General features: G+C 51.8%; 7 protein-coding genes across 7 annotated transcripts; 4 read left to right on the top strand and 3 right to left on the bottom strand.

Annotated features, from left to right (window-relative positions):
• Positions 1–929: 929 nt before the first annotated feature.
• On the top strand, positions 930–4,619 carry IAR55_001400 (uncharacterized protein; the record flags this gene model as incomplete). The annotated part of the gene is made up of 8 exons (XM_066944527.1): positions 930–1,606; positions 1,674–2,763; positions 2,821–3,315; positions 3,379–3,609; positions 3,669–3,893; positions 3,967–4,059; positions 4,119–4,487; positions 4,569–4,619. The coding sequence occupies 8 exons, from the start codon at positions 930–932 to the stop codon at positions 4,617–4,619; spliced, it is 3,231 nt and encodes a 1,076-aa protein (XP_066804450.1).
• Positions 4,620–4,984: 365 nt separating this feature from the next.
• IAR55_001399 (uncharacterized protein) lies at positions 4,985–5,824 on the bottom strand (the record flags this gene model as incomplete). Its single annotated transcript, XM_066944526.1, has 4 exons — positions 4,985–5,081; positions 5,335–5,448; positions 5,671–5,762; positions 5,822–5,824. 4 exons carry the CDS (start codon positions 5,822–5,824, stop codon positions 4,985–4,987), a joined length of 306 nt encoding a protein of 101 aa, XP_066804449.1.
• A 370-nt stretch (positions 5,825–6,194) lies between these two features.
• Positions 6,195–8,091, top strand: IAR55_001398 (uncharacterized protein; the record flags this gene model as incomplete). The annotated part of the gene is made up of 3 exons (XM_066944525.1): positions 6,195–6,762; positions 6,825–7,750; positions 7,813–8,091. 3 exons carry the CDS (start codon positions 6,195–6,197, stop codon positions 8,089–8,091), a joined length of 1,773 nt encoding a protein of 590 aa, XP_066804448.1.
• A 392-nt stretch (positions 8,092–8,483) lies between these two features.
• Positions 8,484–9,634, bottom strand: IAR55_001397 (uncharacterized protein; the record flags this gene model as incomplete). Its single annotated transcript, XM_066944524.1, has 2 exons — positions 8,484–8,708; positions 8,843–9,634. The coding sequence occupies 2 exons, from the start codon at positions 9,632–9,634 to the stop codon at positions 8,484–8,486; spliced, it is 1,017 nt and encodes a 338-aa protein (XP_066804447.1).
• Positions 9,635–10,990: 1,356 nt separating this feature from the next.
• Positions 10,991–11,913, top strand: IAR55_001396 (uncharacterized protein; the record flags this gene model as incomplete). The annotated part of the gene is made up of 3 exons (XM_066944523.1): positions 10,991–11,305; positions 11,376–11,528; positions 11,665–11,913. The coding sequence occupies 3 exons, from the start codon at positions 10,991–10,993 to the stop codon at positions 11,911–11,913; spliced, it is 717 nt and encodes a 238-aa protein (XP_066804446.1).
• A 248-nt stretch (positions 11,914–12,161) lies between these two features.
• On the bottom strand, positions 12,162–17,228 carry IAR55_001395 (uncharacterized protein; the record flags this gene model as incomplete). The annotated part of the gene is made up of 14 exons (XM_066944522.1): positions 12,162–12,502; positions 12,563–13,406; positions 13,476–13,676; positions 13,730–14,237; positions 14,289–14,455; positions 14,514–14,603; positions 14,665–14,783; positions 14,839–15,634; positions 15,685–16,281; positions 16,337–16,450; positions 16,507–16,610; positions 16,678–16,750; positions 16,814–16,911; positions 16,991–17,228. The coding sequence occupies 14 exons, from the start codon at positions 17,226–17,228 to the stop codon at positions 12,162–12,164; spliced, it is 4,290 nt and encodes a 1,429-aa protein (XP_066804445.1).
• Positions 17,229–17,558: 330 nt separating this feature from the next.
• IAR55_001394 (glycylpeptide N-tetradecanoyltransferase) lies at positions 17,559–19,982 on the top strand (the record flags this gene model as incomplete). The annotated part of the gene is made up of 12 exons (XM_066944521.1): positions 17,559–17,860; positions 17,914–18,002; positions 18,056–18,159; positions 18,229–18,393; positions 18,460–18,551; positions 18,615–18,731; positions 18,784–18,954; positions 19,006–19,318; positions 19,379–19,618; positions 19,679–19,744; positions 19,800–19,827; positions 19,888–19,982. The coding sequence occupies 12 exons, from the start codon at positions 17,559–17,561 to the stop codon at positions 19,980–19,982; spliced, it is 1,782 nt and encodes a 593-aa protein (XP_066804444.1).
• Between the last annotated feature and the right edge of the window lie 194 nt (positions 19,983–20,176).

Here is a 20,176-nt window from a genome sequence, read left to right as displayed (position 1 = left end):
TTCAGACAAGCGACCCTTCTTTCCCAAACTGGCTGTTTGTGTGGGTGTAGGTGTACTGGCGGGATCGCTTTGGTCTACACGGATGCTGATGGTGGGTGGAAGGATGAACGGGCTTTTGTCATCCCTGAGAGGCAAGATCTGCTCATCAGTGCCGTCCTGAGGGCAGGTGGAACCCTCATCGATGCCAGTTGAGCGGGTTGAATTGGAACAGGGCATTTTGTTTTCAATAATAGAAGATGAAGGGTGATGAGCCCAAAGGCTTTGCTGAACAAATGACGGTTGACAAGATCAGAATGAGCAACGGCAAGATCTCAAATCACTTCATATATGCATCCCCCCTTCGAGATCATATCCATTCGGTGCAGTCGGTACATTCAATACAAAGCATTACATCATGATCTGCCCGGATTGAATGAATGAGCGGCGGATAGGGGGATAGGGGGAAGGTGTTTAACTCTGTATGACCCCCCTCGTGTCAGTCTTAACTCTCTATGTGGATCTGATTCCGCCACATTCGCCACAAAGAAGCACAACCACGCGAGCTGGGGTGGGTCATTGAATCCACGCGCGTCTCTGTCAACAACCAACATCGATTTCAGTCAGTCACAGAGATTTCATCTCATCGGTGCAAGCATCGCATACGGTACATTCGCTTGTGTCAGCTCACTCGACCGGTAGATACAATCATTGCGACTAGTCCATAGGGCCAGCTGGACATACAAGCAAGGGACAGAAGGAACAAACTGTTGGACGAGATCCATGACTGTAAACGATCCGAGCTGAACAGGCGAGCATAACATTCCGTTTCTGCACCACAGATCTCTTTATGGCTTCTGATTGACCCAGCTTACATCACAACGTTCAGATCAAGGAAATCCCTCTCCAGCGTTCTCTTCGATCTGATCCCATCTAATCTATCAACTCACACAATGTCACGGCTGCCCACGCTTTCTACTCCCGGTCGATCAACGCCCACTACCGGTATCCCCACACCTACCCAACGTCGAGCTCGATCATCGCTTGGACCAGGTCATCTCCCGTCCGTGTCAACACCCGATGACACCATGGACAGAGCACTGCAAGAGGCTCTCAGAGCTCGACCACCTAGTAGCTTGCGGGGAAAGGATAATGGATTAGGGACAGATGATCCGGACACACCTACTCAACCACCGTCTTCGTTTCTGGCTGCTCCCTCTGGTTTAGCAGCACCTCGCACCCCTGGTCTACGTCCGAGGACTCCCTCAGGTCTCGGACTGGGAGCACCGACCACTCCCTCAGTGTCTCGAAGCGTCTCAAGAGCTGGTCGACCTTCACTCATAGCGTCCACTAACGCACCGTTCACCCCTCGTCGGACGTCAATGGCTTCCTCCACAACGTCCACGACCCCTTATGCTCGAAGACCAGAATCAAGAGCTTCAACAGCCCATGAATCGACGTCGTCGAGATGGGTCCCCATCGTAGGTGAGAGAGTAAGGATCAATAGTATGGGATATGAAGGGGTCTTGAGGTTCCTGGGGCCGACTCAGTTCAAGGAAGGGGTATGGGCTGGCGTGGAACTTGAGGGAGGTTTTGCTGGAAAGGGGAAGAACGACGGGACTGTCGACGGGTAAGTTCCGGTCCTTACCGAACGGCATGACCTCCAATCCGTGGGCTGAAGCTGAAGTGCGTTGCAGAGTTGCCTATTTCACATGTCCCCCTGCTTGCGGTATATTTGTCATCGCAACCAAGCTTTCACAGCCGACGACAGGAACTTCCCGACCGGCTTCTGTGGCCTCTTCACACCGCTCCCTCGCATCCTCTGCTGGCGGCTACACCCTCAGCGGTCGAGCCACTCCTTCAGGTAGAGCAACGCCATCTCTCGATCGCGTCCGGCCGTCCACCTCTACACCTGCTCGAGCCACAAGAACCGTCTCAGGTTCAGTCAAGGGTCGACCAAGCATGTTGGGAGAGGATGCGGACGCGCTACCGACGCGTACGGCATTGGGAACGAGTACCAGTGCAAACGCAGGATTGGACAATAAGATCACTGCTGGGTCAAGGGCGAGTCGATATATCGGTATGACAGCAAAACAACTCGACAACGCTAGAGCCGGTACCCTCACTGCGACAATGAAAGGAGGCTTAGGGGCAAGTACCACAACGACGCCGAAGCCTTCGAGGATATCTATGAGCGGTGTCACACCGGTCCGGTCCGGGAGACAGAGTATGGGAGGATCACTGGCGACACCGAAAGCTCGAGGACCTAGAGGAAGTAACGTACATGATATGATGCCGCCTCCGCCAAGTCCAAGCAACATCAACAGGGTGGTAGCTGCTCGTCAGATGGAATCGTTAGAAGAGGAAATCAGGGAGTTAAGACGTCGCAACGCAGAGCTGGAAGAGGAGATCAAACGTGCGCCGGAACTGGGCAGTGATGAGCTTGAAAGTCTCCGATTGGACGCTGAGAAGGCTCAACAAGAATTCGATACTCTTCGATCTCAGCTGTCAGCATCCGAAGCGGATGCGACGGACGCGTCGAAACTCGCAGAAGAACTTCAAGCTGCTCAAACAACAGCGCAAGAGGCCTTGGCGGCCAAGGAGAAAGAGTTGGCTGATTTGAAGAAGGAATTGAGACTGGTTGGTGAAAGAGCCGAGGGAGAGCTGGCTGCAGGAATGGAGTCGAAGAAAGCGGAAGTGCAGAAAATGCTGGAGAGGGCTGAGGCCGCAGAAGCGGAGGCCGCAGAGATGAAGGCTCTAGTGGATGAGCTGACGAACGCGGGTCAAGTGAGTGTTCATAGAACGGAAATCGTTGTCCAGCTGGATACTGATAGTGTCCCTCAGCAAATGATCTCACTGAATGAGGCCAAGCAATATGAGCTGGAGGAGCGAGTGAGAGAATTTGAAGACAAGAACCGATCTCTCGACGAAAAGCTGCAAAGGGCCCGTGAGGAGAATGAAAAGGCTTTGCTTCCACCGTCACCTTCCACACGACAACGAGAAGCGGCTACGGCAGCTGAGATCGACAACGAAACTCTTACAGCACAGGTCAAGCATCTTCAAAACAAGAATCAACATCTTGAAGAAGAAGTGGAGGAGCTTAGGGTTCAAGCTGATACGGATGCGGAGGCCTGGAAGAACAAGTTGACCAGAGCAAGGGATGCAGAGAAGACAGTTATCGAGCAAGTAGCCAAGCTCAGGGACGAGATTAAGAGATTAAACGAGCAAGCTACTGGCGCGAAAGCCCGTGCCGGAGAACTGGAGGGAGCTCTGAAGGAGAACCAAGCGGCATTGGAAGGCGCCAGGGCCGAGATCGAGAGCTTGAGATCTGAGGCAGCTGTGAGTCTAATCCGCACTCCTAGGTATGAATGAAATCACGCTGATTCATTGTTGATCTTACAGGAAGTAGCTAGTATGCGTACAGCTCTGCAATCCGCCGCAGCGACTGAGAAAGTTCTGGCGGCAACACAAGCTGAAGTCAAACATCTCACGGCCAAGCTAGCAGCCGCTATTGACGCTGAAAGTCGCGCGACCAAAGCCACAGTGGAAGAGAAGGACGCTGTTGCCGAAGCCAGAGCGCAAGCGTCCGATCTGGAAGCAAAGATCGCTTCACTTGAAGCTGAGATTGTTATTGTGAGTTGCATTGGGCCTTGACGCCTATGCGTTCAAACGGCTGACGGAGCTCTGTTCAGCTCAAACAGGCTGCTGCGACCGCTCAGTCCAGCGTCGAGAACGGCCTTCCCCGAGATGCTGCCGCAGACCAAGCGCGTCGCTCAAGATTGTCCACTGGATCACTGGAAGATGCGGATAAGAAGTTGAGAGGATTCCAGCATATCATCCAGGAGCTCTCGGCGGAAAACACAGAGCTGAAAGAACAATGCGAAAGTCTGAGAGAGGAAGTCGTACTGATGAAGGAGGTCAGTACGGTGTCACGCCCATGATTGCAGACCAGAATTCGCATTCTGACGATATTTTTTCTGCCTTTTGCAGGAGATCAAGCTGCTCGAAGAAACTTCCGGGGACGGGTCTGCGGGCCGTGGCGACCAGAAGGAACTTCTGCAAGCGAAGGCTTCAATCAAGGAGGTGAGTCGTCGACCTATCAGTTTGTGACCGATTGACTTATATATCGCATGCCGTTTCAGCTCAACCGTGAAGTGGCCGAGCTGGAGTCACTCATTGAAGCCAAGATATATCGTGAAGACGAGCTTGAGACGCGTGCACAATCCCTTGAACGAGAAATCGAACGATATCGCAGCAGATCATCAAGTGTCCAACTGCCGAACGACGAGCATGTTAATCCCTTCCGAGGAACTTCGCACAGTCGGATTTCGAGTACTGCTACGAAGTCCGCGGATCGAATTGATGGGGAGAACGATGATTCAGATAGGTGTGAATTGTGTGAAGGTCCACATGATTTGGATGCCTGTCCTGTCTTTGCTGGGAACATGATGGGCGATGAAGGCGCGAAGACAGGGGGCGTCAAGACGGGTAAATGGTGTGCGGACTGCGAGGTGAGCAACAACTTTCATCGGAGTACATGGTCTTGAATCATCGATCAATTTGCTGATAAGGATTCGTTGGTGGAATGGCAGAGTAACGAACATGATACGGTTGATTGTCCGATGGCGGAAGATGTGTTTTGATCTGCGACAAAGGACAAGCTTGATAACGTTCGAATAGGGTTTCCAGACCATCCGTCACAAACACACAGTAGATGAATAAGCTGTTAGTAGATGGATCATGGGGTTTATGAAATGACTCTGCACGAGGACTCGAGCGGCAACCGAAGCCATCGGTCCAAGTTTATTAGCGCAGAATGTCGTCTCCGCACTTCGATCACCGATCAGAAACCCAAAGTAGCCATTTTCCAACATCCCCATTGATGGGCCACGTTGGTCGAGCATCGTTGGTATAGTCCCATGATCACCCCACATGCGCTTTACCATACGGTACAATACAATCATATTGCATGATCCCTATCCAGACCTGACTACGCGTACTCCGCTATTTATTTTGTGAGAGCTCGAACGACCTTTGCGGCGATGTGAAGGAAGAAGATGGAGGCGATGAATGAGAGTGAGAGGACGATGACGACGAAGGGGTCGCTATGAGTGTTGGTCATTCGATCAGTTGAGCCTTCATCGAGGTGTGAAAGGGGGATGTGACCTCTGATCAAAGGTTTGATGGGAAAGAAATAGATTTGGAAATGGTGCGTAAAGTGGACAAAACATGGCCGTCTCGAGGAGACTTGTATCGCCTCAACACTCTACACCCCCGCGCTCCTCCTTCGATGATTTGAAATGATGATTGATACGAAGGAAAGAAACTCGTGCTTCTGAGATGACGGTCCACACTCACACTTTGAGACCAGCTTCTCCAGAATCGGTATACAGCTTCAACATGGTGTTTGATGATCCTCCAGCTCCCGCCGCTCGAGTGGACTGAGGTCGAGCAGCGGCGGGTGCACGTCGTCTAAAGATGTAAAGGGACCGGACAGGCGCCATGAGTCGTGTTGAGAACGAGAGATGTACGAGGGAAGTAGTAGTGAAGGACGATCATGGATGCAGAAATTGTCGAGACAGGTATCGGCGTGCAATGAGAAAGCACATGAAACGTGATTGGAAGGAGCAAACCAGAAAAACAGAGTTGGTCAGTGATACGCGGACGATTGCACGGTCGATACACAGCACTCACCTCACTGCGTTAGCCCCGTGAGGTCGAGTGACCGCGAAAGAGGAAGAAGCGCCAGCGGGCGTACCGGGTGAAGAAGGTCTCTTGACGTCGGCCTGCACAAGGAATCATCAGCATCTGTTGCGGAGAACCTTGAAGTGAGCAGCAGCCCTACCATTGTGAGAGTGTGTGTGTGGGTGCTGGAAGGATGAAGAATGAGGGTCCAAGTCGTCAGATGTGTCAGAAAAGAAATGGGAGACTGTAACATGAAAGTAATCAAATGGTGGTGGTGGTGGTGAGTTCCACGACGTGTGTGATGGCCGGAAAGGGGAAAGTTTATCTGATCCACCCAGTTTGTAGATTCACCTCCACCCGACCAAGCCGTTTTCAAGCGCAACACAATTTCGAGAGGTTACTGTTGCTACTATCGTTGAATGGGACTGTGTGGGACTGAACGCGCAGAGTGATTCCCACCTCTCAGCGCGACTCGACAGAGGACATCCGCTGGGACTCTCGAGACTCGGTCAGGTCATACCCCCCTGCCCGACATGTCCATCCCATCTCTCATCCCGAGCTCCTTCCTACCGCATCTACCTCGATCTCAGTACTCATTCTCCCCTCTACTACCCTCAGACCTGATAGCCCACGTTTCGATATTACGAGAATTATACCTGCCTCCTATACATGGTGGATTCTCAGCTTCCGATGTCTTTGACGATGAACAAGATACACACGTCGAAAGACGGTCGCGGCGAGAGGCAAACTCAAATCCAAGTATAGATTTGGTGCATTCTATGGAAGGCATGGGACTAGGTCTCAGTGTGGCCCTACAAGACGGTACTGGGAGCGGTGAAAGAGGCATAGAGGGAGGACGACAGTCTGAGCTCGAGGATAACGGGGGCGAGGAGAGCGGAGAAGAGGAAGAGGAGGACGAAGAGCTACATCTGGATCCATTCGAGAGGGAATGGGCAGAGAAGTGGCTGGGAGGCGTGGTCAGGCGAGCTCAAGGCTGGTTAGAATCGGTGGATAGCGAGGGGAAGAGCGAAGAAACGAAAGAGGTGGAAGCGGTGCTGAGAGATGCGACAGCTGTGCTGGCCATGATGGCGGGGACCAGTGGTGAGCAACGACGCTTTTCGCATGGTGACTGTAATAGACAGCTTATTGCGTTGGTTCTGCAGCTGCGGGCTCTCTCACTCGACACCTTGCATTCCCCATCTCAGACGCCCTTGCGCCGGCATTGTCGCAGTTACGATCGAAGACTTCTCCCAATCTTGCTCTGTCACCTGAGACGAACATGTTTTTAGCTTCGTTATCGACTTCCCCCACCTCTCCTTCCGCATTACGTCGCGCCCTTCCTACCTCTACGCAGACCGCTCACACTAGAACCTCATCTGGGCATAACAATCTGCCCACATCGCCTACGACGTCGCTTACAGGTAGTTCTCCCTCGGATACACGACGTAAACGAAGAAAACCCAAACGACAAGCTGTTTTGCCTGTTCTTCTCCATGACGCGCCTATGGGCGACCATCTCAGCGTCGGAGTTCAAACTTGGGGAAGTGCGATTCTACTCGGTCGACAAATGGCCCTTCGTCCAGCCGATTTCGGTCTCTTCCTTCCTCCCTCGTTCGAAAGAGGGGTACGAGTTCTCGAGCTGGGCGCGGGAACAGGTCTCCTCTCGATTCTATGTCGCAAACTACTCGACCTCCATTCCGTCTCTTCCCAACCTTCCACCCCTCCAGGTTTGGTAGTCGCCACAGACTTCCTTAGGTCAGTGCTCGACAACTTGAAAATCTGTGTCGATTTGAATTTCCCCCCGCGTCTCGATGAACGAGGCATCGAAACCTCCACCGACATATCGAGAGATCAAGGTATTCATATCGCCAAACTTGACTGGACGAGTTTCCCGCATTTCATGGAGAATGGACGAAAAGCAGATGACGTAGACGAGGAAGAGATGGCGCCGTTTGTGGATCAAAGCTTCGACTTGGTTCTGGCGAGCGATTGCGTGTATGACGAGACTCATGCGAAACTTTTGAGAGAGGTCGCTGGGTGGGTGTTGAGATTACCAGACGACGGAACAGGTGATCAAGGCGGAACCTTCGTGAGTGCCTCTTTCTCTGCGACATCAATCAATGGAGACGGTATCTAACCTGTATATTACAGCACATCTTATCGCCACTTAGACCGACTTTTGCTCCAGAACTAGAATCCATAGACACCCATTTCCCTTCTTTATCAACGTACACTCCTTTGTCAGAAAGAAGAAAGGCAGCAACCTCCTCCGTCGCACCACCGGACCTCCGTGGAGAAGGTCTGGGTCTGGCGAAAGGTTTGAAACTCGGTGCAAGAGGAGAAGGTAAGCGAGGCGTGAGAGGTAGGAAAGGTGAGGGTAGAGTGGATGAGGCGCAAGGGTATTGGTGGTGGGAGGTAGGATGGGGATGATCAGCAGTTGACAGGTCTGTCGTACCACACTATATTTGGTCCGAGCCCCACATGGGAAGAATCCGCCTGCTTATGACTACAGACATGTTTGCATGCGGATTTCATCGAATAACTTACATGGCATTGTACGTACAACCAATATATTCGGATGTTCTTTGGCACATCCCGACTCGTCATAAATGACTTATGTACAACAATTCAACCGCACCCAAATTATACAACGCAGGATTTGTACAAAGGACAGTCCCAATAATCTGCGATCGGGTCGACCATTCTATCTTCGCAGACCGTAGCCCAAAGTCACACCGTCACACCGTCTTTCTTGCCTTCATGCTCGTATCCAATCCCGTTCCCCATCTACTGTATGTTAGTCCGCTACGATCTCTTCCATCTCAATGGTATGACCGTGCCAGATCATTGAACTCGATCTCTGCGAGTTGCTGTCTAAGAGTCTCTCTGAGCAATTTTGTCGATTTTGGCTTGATGAAAACGGCTCTCGAATGGGCGTGATCGACGATTCGCGGGAGCCTGATTTCGCCTGGTGAAAGGGTCGTGTACCAAGGATGAGGGATGGCGAATCGACTTGGTGTTCGAGTTGATTCTCTCCTTATCTGCTGCTAGGATACGATGGAGGAATTCGCATCAGTTCAGTTGACTGGACTGGGTGGACTTCTGGAATCTTGACAATTGGAGGTATGACCACCCCAGGGCGGACTGAAGACCGAAGGGTTTGCTATAGAGCGAGACTTACGGGTACGGGTTCTGCAGAATCGGAGCAATTCTGATTCCTCAACCAATCTTCTACCTTCTCTACTCTCTTCTTGATCCATACTCCAGCGCCTTTGCGCGCAAGAACTCCACTGCCCCAACGAAGTTCCATCCTCTCCTTCTTTCGAGTATCGAATTGCGCAAGATAGTCGTACATGCAGATTCGCTGGTTGAACGTATCGGAAGGGATGATTGAGTTCCACGAGCTTGATTCGGAGCCGGAGTCGGAGTCGAAATCGGAGTCGGAAGCACCTTGAACTGGATCCGCTTCGTTATCGTTCTTGTTGTCGATGTGATGTTTGCTGTTGCTGTTGCTGTCGTTGTCGTTGTTTTTGTCGAAGGCGAGTCCTCTTGACCAGTTGTCATCATTCTGAGAGACACATGGATAATACGCCAACTGTCCCACCCTCTCTTCTTCTTTTCGTGGTCGAGCATTTCCGTCCCATAAACGTCGCTGGGAATGGAGATACGTGAACCGCATCATCGGAAGAGCGTGCACGATCTCTTCCCCCCTCGCAAAATTCGTGAGCGGAGGTTGCTTTCGTCCCACTCGATGGGTCTTCTCCGAATTGTTATCGTCCTCTTTACCAGGTACCGATGGATGGGATGTGACGGTCGTGAAAGTCGTGAACGACGAAAAGACGGATATGGGGCTCGTCGAGGTGGATGTTGACATTGACGTCGAAGCGCGTCCGCTGTCTCGGTCCATAGCTGTAGGAGATGGATTGGAGAATGTCGATACCGATTCGTGCGCACTGGGACAAATCGATAACATCGTGGAAAATGGGATTTGCGACCTTCGGTATGACTGTGCCCTGTTCAGTGGATCAATCGGTCGTTCGTCAATCCCTGATCATGCAGAACTCGTAACAAGACAGGTCGAGCGAACTTGATCTGAAGAAGAAGGGAGCGGACGGACCTCTTTTCACGAACGTTGTTGATAAGCGAATGCTCTGTACTCTAGGTTTTCTCATACAACCTAGATTTGAGAACGGAACATCACGAGGCCATCCAGTCTGTTCCGACTCACCCATTCACTTGGCCCGAGTCACCCTACGACTGGTGTCACAACGATTCACCATCATTCAGTTTGGCTCTTACGGCCGATAACTTGGGCAATGAGTAATAAGATACTGCATGTAAGTCACTGCATGTCGGCAAGGTTCTTTCTTCTGTGGGTTCATCGTGAGAAAAGACGAAAGAGGAAGTGGGGGGGAGAGAAGGGAGATTGATATGATGCAAGTCGTGTATCCGTGTTGTGTGTGTTCATTGTTTTCCCCCAGCACACGAGGCAGATCCGGAATGCACAGTCGTCGACCCATCCTTTGGATGTCTGTAACTTACCGTACCTTTCCTTTTCCCCTTCGCTTCTGACACCATCTACGGGGACCGACAGTACTGTCACTGTACACCCATATCCATATCCAATGCATTGTATTTCTATTCTATTTCTGTGCACGAGCAGTTCCATTCGTACCCACATTATCCGGGACAATGCGATCGTTAAGTTACCGTCTGAGTGACTTACAGTTGCCGCCGAGTCTCGAGGCTAGAGCATCACATCATCGATATGTCGCATTCACTTACCGCGCAGTCGTGATCAGAGCACCTGAACACCAGAAGCAGCCGCAAAAACTCCCCGACCTCCCGTGATCATGATCATGATCATAGCAGGATCCACAATTTGGCCTACAACGAACCCAATCTGTGCGGACGCTCCGAAAGAAGGTTTACTGGACTCTGCTTTTTCTGGGGTTGCAAAAAAGCGGATCATGCCACTTTTCCTTGTTGGTGGTTGGTTTGTTGGGTTTGGGTTTGAATGAAAGTGCAGCAGTCATGTGGCGATTCGTACATGTATTGACCCGTATCCCCTATACCCCCTACCCCTATCACCCCTATCTGTTCATAGAGTTTTTGTTTGAGGATCTTGTTCCGCAGTGAATGACAAACGGGCCATCTTCTCGAGCTGAGCACGATTGAATGGACAAGGAGAGGCGGTGTCTTCACCAACGAGAGGGGCATGAATGCGCAAGGTATAAAGAGTCATGGAATGGGAACGTTCGTCTGAGATCGTTTCTCTTTCTCCATCTTCTCGCTCCTACTTCGCACCCAACATCGTATCCTTTCGACCATGTCCATTCTACTTGCAGCCCTCTGCTTGATCAAACACATCATGGACACCTACTTCATCTTCATCATCGTCTCCTTCTTCATGGCAATCTACATGACCTGCAAACGTCTCGCCAAGAACACTCGTAAATCAGCTCGAACACCTACTGTACGACCCGACGGCACGATCAGTCTGGCCGATTGGGTGTGCGACGAGATTGAGCGTCAGCTCACAGACCTGGATGAAGAGGTGGAAAGGAGGTTGGATAAGAGGATGAAGCCTCTACTGAAGGGGTTGGAGAAGGATAAGGAGCGGGTAGAGGCGGAAAGGAGAAAGGTGAGTCTAGAGCCAAAACATTGTTTTTGTTGCCGGGGCTGATACCAGAAAAAATGGTATACTTTTTCAGCTCGAAAAAGCAAAACTTCAATACCAAGTACCGCAAAACCACATGAAGGATCTTCGAGACGAGTTGCGAATGACGAAACAGGCAAATCGCGAGCTACAGCACCTTATCGAATGGTACAAGGCCTCGTTGGTCCAGTGGGAAGTGACCGGCAAGGTGAGTCCACATTACCGCTTGCAATCTTATCTGTTGAAATGAAAAACAAATGGACGAACGACAATGTGGAATGGGCGCCATCGGATAGATGCTTCCCTCTACAGAGCCGTCCGCTTGATTGACTCTGACCTTGCAGGGACCTCAGCTCAGAGAAGTCATCTTCGAACCTGTTTCGACCAACTCGACCATCGCCTCGCCTCCGCCCACCTACTATACCGACTCGTCGGTCTCTGAACCTGTCTCTACCGTCGGATCAAGGTCCGGTTCGGGCTCCGTTTCATCGAGGTCGCGCAGCTCATCTTCCGAGGCAGGAACAAGCAATTGCCATCCGTCCACTTCGTCAAGTCTCGGTGTCGACAAAATGGCGATGAACTCGCTCGAGTAGGGCGTCTTGGCGGTTTGATGGTTGGCACATTGTTGGTCTCTGTCTTGCTGCTGTGACTCAAGACGCTCTTCTCATACTGTTATAATGTCCTCGAATCATCGCTCCAATCAAACGATGCACATGCTCCAAACTTCGATGATTCCTTTGAACAAATTCATACATATGACCAAATGGTCCAATGCAATCGAGAAATGTATGATCCATCCGTTATCAGCCGCATGATGATTTACGTTACACATTTACTTCATCTAGCTCGCCGCTCCTCCAGGAGCGGAGCCGGCAGGACCACTGCCCTCTCCTGACGTCCCACCGGATGCCCCAGCTGCTCCAGCATTTCCGCCTCCTCTACCTCCACGGCCACCTCGCGTAGCCGCACCCCGTGGCCTCTTCAGCACCCTGCCTCTTTCTCCGCCTGCGACCGGTCCTGCGCTTGCTGCTCCTTGTATGCGCGTTAAGATGTCTTCAGAAGGCGCATTGTCGCCTTCTGTCACTTCGCCATCCTCGGGCAACGGTCGCTTCACACCCCCCGTTGGAGATGTGGGATTCGTTGTGGGCGTTGGTGTGGCTTGAGCGAGTGTAGCGTTGACAGCTAGTTTTGAGAGCATCAGTATGTCATTAGAGAGACATGAATACGTCCAGTGCCACTTACCACTCAGTACTGGATTGGGTCGACCTGGCGCGGCTCCCCGTGTTGCGCCTCTGACGGCGCCTCTCGCTCGACCTCTGACATTACCCCGTACAGCAGGAGCACCAGCACTAGAGGTCGCAGCGGGCGTTGTGACTTGGGCCGTCGCGGCTTGAGTGGTAGCGGAAGAAGATGCGGCAGGCGCAGGCTGGCTTGGTCCGGCGGAAGCGGAAGGCTTCAAATCGCCTGCAGTCCCTGATAATACGGCAGGCGTCGGTGTAGGCGCTGAACCGGGTGCCCCTCCGGCAGCGGCCTCTAATTTCTTCTCCACCTCTGCCTTCTGACGTTCAAGAGTTTTCCTCGAGATCTCAGCAGTCTTGACTTGTCTTTCTAGCGCCTTGACCTTGGTTGTCAATTGCTCCACCTGTCCCTTCAATCCCGCAGCTTCAGCCTGAAGACTCGCGTATTGAGCCTTGACCGCTTCGGAGACTCGAGTCTCGAAAGAGGCATCGAGTTCTGCTTTCTTCGCCTGGAGAGAGTCGACGTCGGGCTTCAATTCACCAATAGAGGCAGTGAACGATGATGCGGCTTCGAGTGCCTTGGCGTGCTCAGCTTGAAGTTCGGCTTCTCTGGCGGACACTGCAGCCTTGACAGCGTCATCGATAGCTGCTTGTGTTGATCCTCCTCCCTCGGCAGGTGCGGCCCCGCCAGCCTTGAGATCAGATATTGTTTGTTCTAATTCAATCACCCTTGCTTGTAAAGTGTCCACTGTGGCCTGAGCAGTCGCTTTCTCTTGTGTCAAAGCATCTAATCGAGCCTTCATAGCGGAATTGGTGCGATTGACTCTGGAAACGTTGGCCTCATATCTCTGTGTGATAGCGATTTGAGGTCAATCGTTCGTTCCTCAATGCAGCGAGAGCGTGCGTGAAAGGCTTACCTGATTGAACTCCTCTTTCTCCTTCTCTAACTGCTCGACCTTGCTCGCCAGATCTGCCGTTTGATCGTCCGATGGCGCGCTGGTATCCGCTGGCGCCACAGCTGCAACAGTGATCGAGGCGGCAGACTTGGCTAATTCGAGGTCATTCTCCGCTTGAGCGAGCTTCTGTTGAAGCGCGTCCTTCTCGCTCTGGAGAGCGATCTGCCAGAAGTTGTTGTCAATGTAGGAACTGATACGACGCCATATCTACGCACGAGAGCAGCATTGTCCGACTGTGCAGGAGGGGCTGCAGCCTGTCCGGCAGTCTGAGCCTTGCTCAACTCCGACTGCAACCTTTGCACCGTATTTTCCTTTAGGGCAGAGACCCTCTCTGCTTCTGTCAACTTGCTTCTCGCGATCTCGAGTTCACTGCTCAAATCTCCAATCTTCTTATTGATGTCTGCGATCTCCTTGTCTTTATCGGCGACAGCTGTAGCGTGGCTTTGCTGAGTACTGGTCTGACTCTCAGTAAGAGCATCCGCGCGGCGTTTCCAATTGATTCCGATTCTATATCGGTTTTCAGACTCCTGCTTGAGTCGCTCAATCTCTGTTGTGAGAGTGCTGATCTCCTCAGCTCGAGTTTTCGCTAAAGCCTCGACGGCTTCTTTTTCGGCTCGAACAGAGGTCGTAGCACTGGCTAGACGACCGTCAAAGTCCTCGACCCTCTTCTCTGCAGCGCGAGTGGCCTCTCGGGCTTGATCAATCTGACCTCGAAGTGCAGTCCTTCAGAGTGATCAGCCATGCGAGGAGGAATGGTGGCCGCAGATGACTTACGCTTCACGTCCTAGATCGTCAATGCGCTTTTCCAGTTGACTGCGTTCTTCTGTCCTGCTTCGCTCTGCCTCACTAGCTACATTCTTGAGGTTGTCGATGAGCTGCTGCAGCTTGACGCGTTCGGACTGCACCTGGGCAAAGTCCGACTGGAGCCGGCTTTCTGTACTCTGTGACATATGTCACGTGTCAGCTTCCAGTGCACAAACTCAACGGGATACGGCGTACCTTCCACTGTTCTTTCTCAGCACGTAGAAGTGCGGTTTCGTTTCGGAACCGATCAGCCTCCGCTTGGCGCGAAGCCGCCTGCTCGAGTGCCTGCGAGGGCCTTTGAATCAGCTGTCTGCGCCCCTGGCCAGTGTCATCGCCATGGACTTACACTCTTCTGTTCACTATGCGCCTGTGCGACGGCACCTTGAAGCTGCCTGTGCTGTGTCTCCAAGCTGATGTATTCCTGCTTCTGAAGGGAGCCTGCTTCGTTGAGCATCCGCAATTGTTCTGTTCCGTATGCTGTTAGCGGACTGCGATATCGCTAAAATCGTTGAGAAGTCACCTTCAAGCAGTCCAACCTTGGCGTCAGCCTTGGCTTTATCGACCTCTGCTATTCCAAGCTGCTCCGCTTTTAGTCGAATCTGCTCCTTAGCCTCGGTCACCTCGTTGTCAGCCTTCGACCTGATCACGTCCAGCTCTGCCTGCAGAGTTGCTATGGTCTGCTGATGGGGTGCAATGCCGTCCTCGAAGGGGCCAGAGCCCTCTTGCTGTTGTTTCCATCTGAGACCCTCGCCCTTAGCTAATAGCTTGCTGAAGAAGTCCCTCTCCCTTGTTGCCTCGTTAACCTTCTTCTGTACCTCCAGCAGTTGTGCATGCAACTTGGTAATGGTCTCGGTCGCCTGATCGAGTGAAGCACCGGTGTCGACGTCTTCTTCACTATCTTCGGCCCGACGAATCTCACGCTGGTCGAGCTTGGACATCAGGTTGCGAGTGAGTCTAAGCAATTTCAGATTCTGTTCCTGAAGCGAGCGGATGGATCGGAATTCAAGTAAGTGATCGGTGATGATGTCACCTTCTTCGACAGTGGCGGTACCGTCCAAGGTGACACCAGCAAGACTAGGATCATCCTTGATAGCCAGTTGTCGGAGAAGATTCTGAATTTGTCTTGACAAGTCATCGACATTGTTCTGCAATGCGGACACCTCTTCGTTGTTATGAGTGGCAGCAGCGCGGAGGTTTTTCGCCTCAGCCTCGTGAGCCTCACGAGCAGAGATCACACTTGCGAGCTCGGCAGCAAGCGCATTGGCACGATCGATCGCTCGGGCATGCTCAGCTGCTTGCTCATCCAGTAAAGGTTTCTAATCATGACCGTTAGATTATCTACTGTCATATGGTGAGCACCACTCACTTTCTCGCTGATGTCTTGGCTGATTTCATCCAGCAGGCCAGTCAACCGCGCTACCTCGTTCTCCGCAGCACGCAGCTTGCCCTCCTGAATGGTGTAATCGGTGTAGAATTGAGTATATGATTTTCCGCTTTGCTTCAGGTCAGAAGCAAGGGTAGCCGCAGAACTGATATTCGTCCCCTCTCCTCCTGCCAGTGCAAGTCGCTCGACCACGGTCTTGAGATCTTCTGCCCGCTTCTCCGCGTCTCGGCGAGTTCGTTCCTCCTTCTTCCACTTCTCCTCCCAGCCTTTCTCTTTGTCTTCGTAAGCGTTGACCACTCTTTCCAGCTCGGCCTCTCGCTCAAGAGTGGTCGCTCGTGCGTCGTCGCCCCGTTTCTCAAGTATCCGGTTCTCTTCTGACAATTGGTGAAACTCCAACGATACCGAGGCTTTCTTTGCTGCCGCTGCCGATGTCAGAGTCGCGATGTGGGCATGAGCCTCGGCGAGACGTTTCGATTGATCGTTGTATGTTCGCTGAAGAGATCGGTATGAGTTTTCGACGGTGTTGAGGCGAGTCAAGACGGCCTCATGCTCTGTGCGCGCTTGTGACTGTTCAGCTTGCTATGGAAGAAGAGGCCGTCAGCGCCGTCATCACGGTTGAAGCGAAGAAGCTGACCTTGTCCGCTCTGTATTTGCCAAAACGTTCCTCGACATCGGCGACTGCTTTGCTCAGATTCAAGATCTCCGCTCGAGCGCTCTGCAGAGCTTGTGAGCTTCGCTTCTCGTTGAACTGCGTGCCAGACAGACGTCAGCTTGCACTGATGTATGTGAGACTGTGAGACTGACTTTGGCTGTCTCGGTAGTCATTCTCAATTCGGAAACTTCCACGTCCAGGTGAGCAATCTTCTGGGACGCTTCCGTCTTTTGCGCTCGAAGAGCATACAACTCCTCTGTCGATGCGATTGGTGATCAGCTGGGAGAGCGTGCAAAATCTCTGTCGTTGTCGAAGCCACTCACGGGTATTTTTGCTCGACCGTTGCTGCAATCGCTCAGTTTCCTCGAACAGCTCCTTTTTCTCTCTTTCGATAGCCTGGATTAATTGTCAGCATCAAGAGATGTCGTTCGTAATACGCAGAACAGAGACTATGCTTACATCTATTCTGGTTTGTAGTACAGACAGCTCTGATGTGGATTTATGGTGTGAAGACTGGAGACTAGATAGTTGGGTTCGAAGTTGGTTGGTGACAGAGACTGAAGGAAGCGTCAATGTCTTTTGCCGATCATCTTGTGGGAAGCCAGTACGAATCGGCATATAGTGAACAACACTCACTAACTCCATCCTTTTCATTCACCAAAGTCTGTCTCTCCGCCTTGACTTTCTCGACCTCCTCTTCTAGGCTTTTTACCTTTCGTTGCGCATCAGCGAGTGCTTGTTCTTGCTCCACTTGTTGTCGGATGTCATCGGGAAGTGATGAAGCAGATGTGTCCTGCTCAGGTACAGGTGTGGGTTGGGGAAGTGCTTGAGATTCGGCTGCTGCCTCAGGCCCCACGGTGGGGTCGGACGACATGCTGAACGAGATGATGCTTTCTCTCAATCCAGCTAGCAGGGAGACAGACGATGTCAGGCAGCAGTGGCTTCAATGAAAGACAAAAAGAGAGAGAGAGAGAGAGACAGAGAGAGAAGAATGTCAAGAGGTCGAAATCAGAAGCTAGTAGTGACGCGAATGAAGTTGATTTCGGTGCAACAGTAGAAATCATGGGTGTTCCCCCCACTTTACCTCATCGGCCTGCTTGCTACCTGGGATTGCTGTCGTTTCATGCATATCTGGACATCTTCCTAATTGTTGATGAAACACTATTGTATTGTCTGCCCTTGAGCTCTCCCGATCACTTCCACGATGCCTGTCCCGCCAGATGACACACTGCCGGCTGACAACCCTTCCTCGTCCTCGTCTCATGCCCTCCCTGCCGATCAGGTGTTAGGCGTGGAGGAGGTGCTCGACAAGTTTCAGAAGTTGGGAGAAGAAGCCGCGGCTGAAGAAGGTGGAGATGATGATGATGATGAGGGTGAAGATGATGCCGAGGACGATGCTGGCGTAGCTGGAGAGGGAGCTACCGAGGGAGCCGGTGGTGATGGCGGAAGGAAGAAGAAGAAAAAGAAGAAGAAGGGCAAGGCCTCGAAAGCTATTGATAGGCTGAAGTGAGAGGAATACATCAAGCAGTAGATTGCGAGGGCTGATGAGCGTATATCAGAAATATCGCGACGGGACAAGCACCGCAACAGGTCATCGATGCTGTTCGGGAGAACATGGACCCGGGAGATAGCACCGCTGCTACTGATGGTGAGTGAACATCGGTTGTTGTCTCCTTCCTCCTAAGCTGACATTATTTTCAGAGGAAATTCGCAAAGCATTAAAAGCTGCCGACTTGATGAAAATACTCGAGGGAAAGATGGCTCTGGGAAACAAGTCTGGCACCAAGAATCTGGGCGAGCACAAAGTAAGCTCTGGTCTGCTAAAAGCAGACGCGCAATTATGAGCTTGTGCTAATCGCTCCCTTGACCTACAGTTCTGGAAAACTCAACCTGTCCCTCAAATGTCTTCAGGCTCTGGAGCTATGCTAGAGGAGGGCCCAATCGACGACCCTAAGACACCTGCCGACGTCAAGCAAGAACCGGGAGCTCTGCCTTCGGGATTCGAGTGGTGTTCAATCGACATCAAAGATGAGGAGCAGGTGAGTCCTACAACCCGTCTCTATGTAAGCTGTAGTCCTCGCGTTGATCTCAGGGTCGCATTTCAGTGCAAGGAAGTCTATGTCCTCTTGTCGGAGAACTACGTTGAGGACGACGAGGCTATGTTCCGGTTCAACTACCAGAAAGAATTCCTGCTTTGGTATGTCAGCGCCATCAAGCTTGCATGTCTAATCTTATCCTCATTGCATATTCCTTCTGACAGGGCATTGACGGCACCGGGATACGTCCCCGACTGGCACATCGGTGTACGTGTGCAAAAGACTGGCAAATTGATTGCCTTCATCTCCGGCATCAAGGTGGAAATCAGAGTGCGATCCAAGTGAGTGCATGACACCGGGTCCCAATCAGACAGTGGCTGACCGGTGATATAGGACGTTCGACGCTGCCGAAGTCAATTTCATCTGTGTTCATAAGAAGTTGAGGTCGAAACGATTAGCACCTGTGTTGATCAAGGAAGTCACAAGACGAATCAACTTAGCCAATGTCTGGCAAGCAATCTATACTGCTGGTGTTGTTTTACCTACGCCCATTGGGACCTGTCGGTAAGTCGAATTCTGAGGGGCCGTGAGAGCTCTGGCTGAATAGCTTTGCAGATACTTCCACCGCAACCTCAACCCTCCCAAGCTCGTTGACATCGGTTTCTCTCCCTTGCCCCGATCGATGACTATTGCCCGTCTGGTCCGTCAATATGCTGTCCCAACGCACCCGAGAATAGCAGGATTCCGAGAGATGACCCACGCAGATGTCCCTCAGGTAGGCGACTTACTGCGAAAATATCTGGAGAGGTTCGACGTCATTCAAACGTTTTCGAAGGATGAGGATGTCGAGCACTGGTTTCTGAGTGGTCAAGGAACGAATGTTGATGGGAAGAGGGCCGGGCAAGTCGTCTGGGCTTACGTTGTGGAGGTAGGTTTGAGCGAAACTATGTCGCCTGAGTATGTCTGATGTTATTCGCGTGACTCGTAGGATCCCATAACACACCTCATCACGGATCTCGTTTCTTTCTACTCTCTCCCATCGACCATCATGAAACACGCCAAACACAACAATCTTAACGCAGCTTACCTCTTCTACTACGCTTCCGATGTCCTCTTCTCGGCTGGCGGCAGCTCGGATGACGCCGCAACTCACGACGTCAAGGCCAAGCAGAAGTTGGGGGAGAGGTTGAATGCACTAGTCAATGATGTCATGGTAATAGCCCACACTGTGAGTTCGATCTAAAGGGAGGGAGGTGCATTGTATATTGCTGATACAATCATCGGACAGGCTGAATTCGACGTGCTGAACGCTTTGACTTTGCTGGACAACAATATGTTCTTGCAAGAACAAAAGGTGAGCTATCTGCCCATGGTAAATGTGGAACCCTCAGCTGACACACCTATGACAGTTTGGCCCGGGTGATGGTTACCTGAATTGTGAGCGCAAGCCATATAACGAGAGGCATGCGAATACTGACATGTCTCAATTACACCTAGATTATCTTTACAACTGGGCGTGCGCACCAGTCGACGGAGGTCAAAGGACTACGACCACAAAACAAAGTGCTGAGATCGGAATTGTCATGCTCTAATCGAGGCGTAATGAAGAAGCAGTCGCGAAGACCTCAACACAGGGCGCACGACTTGCTATAGGTGCCGAGAATAGAACAGTTCATGATGATGACATTGCATAGACATTCTTCTGCCGACTTCAAGATCGACATTTGTGGTCCATCGACTTAACACACAGCATTGCCCTCGTCACGAACAGGGTAGCATGAAAAGG

This window comes from Kwoniella newhampshirensis, chromosome 3 (assembly GCF_039105145.1).
Source record: "Kwoniella newhampshirensis strain CBS 13917 chromosome 3, whole genome shotgun sequence".
Lineage (NCBI taxonomy): Eukaryota > Fungi > Basidiomycota > Tremellomycetes > Tremellales > Cryptococcaceae > Kwoniella > Kwoniella newhampshirensis.
Note: the sequence above shows the minus strand (reverse complement) of the source record. Positions and strands in the feature narration are given on the sequence as shown.